Below are 6,949 nucleotides of genomic sequence, written 5' to 3'. Positions count from 1 at the left end.
TGATGGTTCACAATATATTGCAGGCCCTCATTTACATCCATACGCTGGCCCCGTGCTTTACCCAGGTAGACATCAGTTATCTTATGCTCTTCATTCGTATTCCTGCTTTTCCATTTGTTTTAAAGTTAACAAATTGTGCTTTTCCAGAATATCCCTCAGCCATCTACATGCCGCATCCACCTCCAGAGTCCATGTCTTTGGTTGGACAGTGTTCACCTCAACCTATCTATTTTCCTGGTTTTGATCCCATATTGTTCACTAAAATAGTGAAACAAGTAGATTTTTATTTCAGGTAATTCCTTCTGTCCGTATATTTAGTTTGGTTGTGTTCCTGACCATCTTGTTCTTGGATTCCCATCAATGCTAAATAAATGCCCTTTCCCAGAAATGTAAATAAATAACTTTATCCTTTGCAAAACACGATTGCAGTGCCGACAATTTAAGCAAAGATAAATACTTGCGACAGCACATGGACGATGAGGGTTGGGTTCCTGTTAGCTTAAAGGCCGGTTTTAGAAAAGTATGCATCCCCTTTGTAGCTTTTTCTAGTTGAGTTTGATGCACTTCTTTGTGTTAAGTCATCATCTCTTTTGAAGTACGTGCATCTTGCAGTGATACCTTCACAATCTACGGGAAAATAAATGACCGAGGATACTATTCACGGTCTGCATGTGGCTCAGAATGGTTGTTATGCTACTTAGAGTGCCTCTGTCATATTAAGTTTTGCTCTTTGCTTTGTATATTTGATTCTAATTTGATCTCTCTTATCGCGTGTGATTTAGCAACCCGGGCATTGAAATTTCTTTCAGTTCAAGTGAAAGCTTCGCCATCTTGGCAGTGGCTGTGTGGTGCTAACATTCCGCTGTGGGTCTTTTCATTGTTTCTATCTTTCAGCTTGCTGAACTGACCAACAACGTCCAGATTATATTGGATGCTGTGAAAAGTTCTGCTTTTGTGGAAGTTCAGGTACGCAATCCCATTTTACATGCTTGCAGTCTCTAAGCTTATACTTGTCAAATCGTTGGGACTAAAATTGAGCTCAGAGGGAAGAAGCTTCTTTGAGATTTCTTAGCTTTTTTTTTTTGTTAAAGCTAACATGAAATTTGACATTTGTCCTCCTCTCTATCTTTTTTTTTAACCCAAAAGAAATGGGTAAAAGAAAGCATGTGAAGTTATTAAATGCCTCGATGTTGGTAACAGTTATGGACTTCACATTGCAGGGTGAATCAATAAGGAGACGAGGAGATTGGCAAAAGTATGTATGGCCTCGGGATCTGACTGTAACCGCCACAGCTCAGCCAGCGGCAGGTGCGACTAAGGACGACACACTGGCAGCACATCTTCAGAACATTAAGCTGTCAGACGGCAGGAATCCTTAGACAGGAGGGGAAGAAAGAATAGATGCTGTCCTAGAAGACAGCAACAACAAATGGGGGATGAGCTTCACATACCACAGCCGGGGCATGTCCGAAATAGAGGTGAGATGATATGAAATGAAAGAGGGCGTTTCCATTGCGAAGGCAAAGTGGCCATCTGTGCCCTCTATTTGCTGACAGTTTCATTGCCCTTCTACAACAATTTCAATCTCTCTCTATCTCTCATCTCTATTTTTCTTGATTCCTTTTATTGTTTCTTCTTTGGAGAATCGAATTGGGTATCCCTTTCCATGAGGAGAATGAATAATGCAACCCTTTTGACTTGTGCGGTTGCTTGCTATTGCGAATGGAATTATATGTTTGAAGTGAAAGCTTACATTTTACACATGTTTCAGATCACATGACATGGCATATGATGTATTTGTCCTTGAAAAGGAAGAATGGATTCAATGCATGACAAATGAGAAGACAAGGAGGGGGAGAGAGATCAAAAATGGAAGGAAGAGAACCAGAGGAGGAGGTCGTCGGGGAGGAGGAGGAGGTCGTGGCTGACGGCAGAGGAAGAAGAGAAGCGGCACAAAGGACAGGAGAAGACTCCGCAGACATGGAACCATCTCTCCACGCAGCTTCTGTGGAAAACATGCGAACACCCCAATGTCTTTACTTCCTCTCCTCCTCCTCCTCTCTTCTTCTCCTTCACCATCCTCATCAGACACACACTGCAGCACTCTTCCTCTTCCTCTTCCTCTTCCGACATTGCTGCTTTGGTAAGAACCTCTCCTCCTCCTCCTCCTCCTCCTCTACCCTTCCAGAAATACATCCACTTCTCTATTCCCATCCCCTCTTTCACCTTTTTCTTTGTTTTTTGTGAAGGAACAAATGCCCCTTTTGAGTTGTGTGTGCAAGTGTTTTGTAAGTGGCCTTTTGTTCTGTCTGGATTGCGATTTACGTAATGAGCCCTTCTTTTGCACCCACCTAATCTCGACTCTTACTTTCCAACTTTTCTTTCTTATTTTCGCGATTTTTTTTAATTTAAAAAAAAAAAAAGAAAAGGCGACGTTTTATCTTGGGTTAGATGTACGGTCCGTTTCATCGTACCCTAAAAAACGTGACATTCACTCGCACATCTTAACTAACATAGTTTACACTCGAACTGTTTTTTGTTTAAAATCTCGTATGTTCAAAGTTTCCTCCTAATTAACAAGAAAATATATTTTTTTTATTAAGAGAATGATGACGGTGACTTGAGTCTTAGGACAGAAACCACTTTCGGGGTTTAGGGCAGTGACTCATCATCAGCCGCATTCTGGAGTAAAAACCGCCAGTTCGTCCAGAGGGTTTTCCGGGAACGGCAACTGGCCAACGCGTTCTTCCCTCCCCGCGGGCAGAGAGTGGGAAAGAGGTATAGAGAGATGAAATTTGGTTGATGGCGATTTCTGAATCGATTTCAGAGTTCAGATTACGGAGTCAAGTTGGAGATGAATGGCAAGAGCTTCTTCTACCCGACAACTTCTCAGATCCAGACCTACCACCCTCCCGCCCTCTTCTGATCCCCTCGACGCTCCGGCTCCTTCTTTTGTTCGCAGTTTCAAGCTTCTTAACAAGTCTCGTGCCATCGGACACCTCTTCCAATTCCACTCGAGGCTCATCACTTCCGGTCTCTTTCGTGATCCCTCTTGGTCTATCAGATTATTGAAGTGTTCTTCTCTTTTCGGCGATGCGGGCTACACACTTTCCATCTTTCGCTGCATCGGCAAGCTCTATTGCGCCAATACCGTCATCAAGGCGTATTCCATATCTTCTTCTCCCCAACAAGCCTGTGGTTTTTACTGCGAGATGCTGAGATATGGTTTTGTTCCCGACAGTTACACCTTCGTGTCGTTGTTTGGCTCTATCGAGAAAACATGCTGCATTAATTCCGGCAAAATGTGTCACGGTCAGGCCATTAAGCACGGATTCGACCAAGTTTTACCTGTTCAAAACTCGTTGATCGCTATGTATGCCAGTGGTGGGGCTCGCGAGCTTGCTGATAAGGTGTTTGCTGAAATACCGAAGAGGGACATTGTGTCCTGGAATTCGATGATTTCCGGGCTGGTGAGAGATGCTGATTTGGGGTTTGCCCATAACATGTTCGATCAAATGCCTGACAGAAATGTAATCTCTTGGAATATCATGATCAGCGCTTATCTGGATGCTGGCAATCCCGGAGTTTCCCTTAAATTATTTCGACAAATGGTCGGAGCAGGATTCCGTGGAAACGACAGAACCGTGGTCTTGTTACTGAGGGCTTGCGGCAGATCAGCTAGGCTGAAGGAAGGCAGGTCCGTGCATGCATCTTTGTTAAAAACGCTACTGAATTCAAATGTAATCATCGACACTGCTCTTATCGACATGTACTGCAAATGCAAGGAAGTCGAGTCAGGACGTAGGATTTTTGATAGTCTCTCGCTTAGGAATGTAATCACTTGGAATGTGATGATATTGGGGCACTGCCTTCACGGATATCCTCAGGATGGCCTTGAGTTATTTGAATCCATGGGCAATCAAACCAAGTTTAAAAGACGAGATTCTACATCTGAGCTCATTCCCGATGAAATCACATTCATAGGTGTGCTCTGCGCATGTGCTAGAGCTGGGCTTGTTTCACAAGGCGAAAGCTACTATACCCAGATGGTCGACGAGTTTGAGATTAGACCCAATTTCGGGCACCTCTGGTGCATGTCTAATCTTTATGCCGGTGCTGGGCTCGTTCAAGAAGCACAAGAAATGCTGAAGAAGCTGCCAGAGGAAGATGGGATGCCAGAATCCTCGAGATGGGCAAGCTTGCTTAGCACATCCCGTTTCACGGGCAACACGGCAATGGGGGAGAGCATTGCCAAGCTCCTGATTGAGGGGGACCCGCTCAACTACACTTACTATCGTTTGCTCATGAATGTCTATGCTGTGGCTGGGCGGTGGAAGGATGTCGAAAGAGTGAGAGAGGTTGCAAAGGAGAAGAAGGTCGTAAAAGTGCCTGGCTGCAACCTAGTGGACTTGAAGGATATAGTCCATGACCTACAGCTCGGTGACAAAGAGGCTGATTCGGTCAACGCCGTGGTAAATGAGTTTTGGTCTTGCTGAACAATTAGCATCAGGGCCCCAAAAGCTCTTGCGGCCATGGCATTAACTTTGTTGCCAATGGACAATGCCGCTGAGAGACTGCCTTGTCACGCGGCCCGGGTGGTGCTTGATAACCTCTAATACCATTCGCTCTCGGGCAGAGTTTTTCCTTTTTCCCTCTTTACCAATTGAAATGATGAGAATTTTTGGATGAGTTTTAAGCTCTTGTCCTTTTTTTCCCCATAGCATTGGAAAGTTTAAGCCTTTTCTCTATCTACAGTACCGGCAAAAAAATAATGTCACTCGCGGATGAATACCGAACCGAACTAACTAGAAAAGGATGTTTCTTCCTCTGTCTTCTAGAACATGCTCTCTGCTTCTCCTCTTTATTCATTATTATACAGTATGCAATTCAAGACGGGTCCACTTCTACAAAAGCTGCAGCATTTATATGTATGTACATGTTCACATGCATACATATGCCCGTCTCATAAACATTCCGGAAGACTTCCTTCCTAACGATGATGGAGCTCTGTCACTACGGACTTATGTCTCGCAAGCGGCACAAGAAGCTGAAGCAGTTTCAGGTATCGCTCTGTCCGTTTTAATTTGAAGTTTGTGGAACGTTTTCACGTAACTGACTGATGTATGTATAGTAAATAAACGTGATGGGTGGAATGGAAGCAGAGGATGGAGATAAAAGTGAAAATGGACTGCGAAGGGTGCGAGAGAAGAGTGAGGAAGTCAGTGGAAGCCATGAAAGGGGTCAGGAACGTCACCGTCGATCCCAAACAGAGCAAACTGACAATGGAGGGCTTTGTTCAACCCGGCAAGGTGGTACCTTTGCCCGCTCTATTCGAAACCCTAATCAGATGTGAATATATATGTGTTTATTTACATGAGATATCTTATATCAACATTCTGATAAAATGAGGCTGAAAACTACATCTACGCTATGTGAATATGGGACAGGTGTTAAATAGAGTCATCCAGCGGACCGGGAAGAAGGCGGAGCTGTGGCCTTACGTGGCGTACGATGTGGAACCCCACCCTTATGCCCCCGGCGCCTATGACAAGAAAGCTCCTCCTGGTTACGTCCGGAACCCTTTCTCAGACCCAGAGGCTGCACCTCTAGCTCGCGCTGGCTCTTTCGAGGTCAAGTACACCACTGCGTTCAGCGACGAGAATCCAAACGCCTGCACCATCATCTGAGCGTTTTGACTGTTGCTTTGCAAACTCTGAACTGTGAAAGAATGCATGTTAATAACATAGGATTGTAGTAGAAAGGGTGGAAAGTGAAAGATCAGGCGTCACAAGAGAAGAACAGGCAAGAAAACATGAGAAAGGAGCAGAGGTAGAGGAGGAGAAGAAGAGAGAAAATGGGGAAATGGGAAGCAAGGAAAAGAGAGAGGACAAGAGGCATGAACAGAAGAGGGTGGAGTAATAGAAAGGAGGAAGAGAGGAAGAGGAGGAGACAATAGTAAACGTGAAATATAAATCTGGCAATGGCCGCCCCGAGTAGCATTATGTGTGGACCGACATTCACTCTCTCATGGGCTGTATCGTTATTATATGAAAGCTGCATCATTTGTGATGAAATATTGCGTGAGAGAGGGGACAATGCCAATGCGGCCTGCATTGTAGCCGCACATTTTGTATCTTTTTGCTGCACGTTTCGCATTTATTTGTCTTTGCAACGACTAACCAACATTTTTGTTCATTCACATACAAAATAAAAATAAAAATAACACCCTTACTTTCGCTCCAAACAATCAATTGTTGATGATGGTGTTGCATGAAATAATTATCAATCTATAAACTATATAATAAAAAAAAAAACAATCTTCAACTCCAAATAGCTTTGTTTTTCAAGTCGGGTCTCTTCCTCCTCACAAAGTTTTTTTTTTCTTTTTTTTTCTTCAACAAAAAAGAAAAAAAAAAGAGTAAAACAAATCAAAATCACAAACTGAAGAGTAAAACAAATTATAGATAAGCCCTCCAAGAGAAAAAAAAAAGTCCTTTCAAGAAAAAAAAAAAGGGTATCCAGCATATGGAGCAAGAAACAATACTTGATGACGGCACGGATTTGAATGAGCCGAAAAGAAAAGGGAGAGGTTGTTCATAGGATGGAGCAGGCCTTCTGCGCTTTGCTCTTCTTCTTCTTCTTCTGGTTTGGAGGTTGGAGGACAACCCTGATTGCTGCGTCAAACACCGCCTTCACATTCTGCACCCCCACACCAATGTCTAACATCATCAGTTCTTGTGTTTCTTTAATCAAATGTATATTATATATACATATATATATATATATATATGTATATATATTACCTCTTGAGTTTTGGAACTGCATTCTATATATGTGGGTGCTCCTATTTGCTTCCTCAGCTCCTCCCCCTTTTCACAGGCCAACCCACTTTTGTTTTACTTATCTAATGATTAATGAAACCAAAACAGAGAGCTTCCCCCCCCCCCCC

General features: G+C 43.5%; 5 protein-coding genes across 8 annotated transcripts in view; 3 read left to right on the top strand and 2 right to left on the bottom strand.

Moving 5' to 3' along the window:
* The window catches only part of LOC104821343 (la-related protein 1B), a 3,119-nt gene extending 1,218 nt beyond the window's left edge, over positions 1 to 1,901 (top strand). The window contains exons 3-8 of one of the 3 annotated variants that reach the window (XR_002024511.1): positions 24 to 65; positions 148 to 292; positions 430 to 520; positions 895 to 966; positions 1,221 to 1,478; positions 1,812 to 1,901. Coding sequence is in view for 1 of the 3 variants with exons in the window: in XM_019203429.1 (XP_019058974.1) it covers positions 24 to 65; positions 148 to 292; positions 430 to 520; positions 895 to 966; positions 1,221 to 1,379 (509 nt within the window). In the remaining 2 variants the exon portion in view is untranslated. Of the gene's footprint in view, positions 1 to 23; positions 66 to 147; positions 293 to 429; positions 521 to 894; positions 967 to 1,220; positions 1,724 to 1,771 lie in introns of those variants that run through there. The other 2 variants (XR_002024510.1, XM_019203429.1) reach the window with 2 other exon arrangements.
* On the bottom strand, positions 1,672 to 2,428 carry LOC109117002 (E3 ubiquitin-protein ligase RHA2A). Its single transcript, XM_019203431.1, has one exon. It carries the CDS (start codon positions 2,212 to 2,214, stop codon positions 1,864 to 1,866), a length of 351 nt encoding a protein of 116 aa, XP_019058976.1. The 5' UTR covers positions 2,215 to 2,428; the 3' UTR covers positions 1,672 to 1,863.
* Positions 2,429 to 2,610: 182 nt separating this feature from the next.
* LOC104821341 (pentatricopeptide repeat-containing protein At3g51320) lies at positions 2,611 to 4,717 on the top strand. The gene has a single exon (XM_010552179.2). It carries the CDS (start codon positions 2,859 to 2,861, stop codon positions 4,494 to 4,496), a length of 1,638 nt encoding a protein of 545 aa, XP_010550481.1. The 5' UTR covers positions 2,611 to 2,858; the 3' UTR covers positions 4,497 to 4,717.
* A 99-nt stretch (positions 4,718 to 4,816) lies between these two features.
* On the top strand, positions 4,817 to 6,305 carry LOC104821340 (heavy metal-associated isoprenylated plant protein 27). 2 transcript variants are annotated; one of them, XM_010552177.2, is made up of 3 exons: positions 4,817 to 5,062; positions 5,163 to 5,309; positions 5,448 to 6,305. In XM_010552177.2, exons 1-3 carry the CDS (start codon positions 4,997 to 4,999, stop codon positions 5,685 to 5,687), a joined length of 453 nt encoding a protein of 150 aa, XP_010550479.1. In that variant the 5' UTR covers positions 4,817 to 4,996; the 3' UTR covers positions 5,688 to 6,305. The 2 variants fall into 2 exon arrangements, with proteins under 2 accessions (XP_010550479.1, XP_010550480.1); XM_010552178.2 differs by having other exon boundaries at positions 5,132 to 5,309.
* An 88-nt stretch (positions 6,306 to 6,393) lies between these two features.
* LOC104821338 (rac-like GTP-binding protein RHO1) overlaps positions 6,394 to 6,949 on the bottom strand; it is a 2,131-nt gene continuing 1,575 nt past the window's right edge. The window contains exons 6-7 of the mRNA XM_019203430.1: positions 6,804 to 6,869; positions 6,394 to 6,699 (exon numbers count right to left, since the gene is read on the bottom strand). The gene's annotated coding sequence lies outside the window, so the exon portion shown is untranslated. The remainder of the gene's footprint in view (positions 6,700 to 6,803; positions 6,870 to 6,949) is intronic.

The sequence above is a fragment of the Tarenaya hassleriana genome, unplaced genomic scaffold (assembly GCF_000463585.1).
Source record: "Tarenaya hassleriana unplaced genomic scaffold, ASM46358v1 Cleome33, whole genome shotgun sequence".
NCBI classification, from domain to species: Eukaryota; Viridiplantae; Streptophyta; class Magnoliopsida; order Brassicales; family Cleomaceae; genus Tarenaya; species Tarenaya hassleriana.
The sequence above is the reverse complement of the archived record's forward strand: the minus strand, read 5'-3'. Positions and strand labels throughout refer to the sequence as shown.

Bases quoted from the DNA above. Each gene is read 5' to 3' on its own strand.
- LOC109117002 (XM_019203431.1), bottom strand. From the start codon at position 2,214: ATGGGAATAGAGAAGTGGATGTATTTCTGGAAGGGTAGAGGAGGAGGA.
- LOC104821340 (XM_010552177.2), top strand. From the start codon at position 4,997: ATGATGGAGCTCTGTCACTACGGACTTATGTCTCGCAAGCGGCACAAG. The intron at 5,063-5,162 runs GTATCGCTCTGT...GAATGGAAGCAG, and splicing joins AGAAGCTGAAGCAGTTTCAG to AGGATGGAGATAAAAGTGAA. The intron at 5,310-5,447 runs GTGGTACCTTTG...AATATGGGACAG, and splicing joins GCTTTGTTCAACCCGGCAAG to GTGTTAAATAGAGTCATCCA.
- LOC104821341 (XM_010552179.2), top strand. From the start codon at position 2,859: ATGGCAAGAGCTTCTTCTACCCGACAACTTCTCAGATCCAGACCTACC.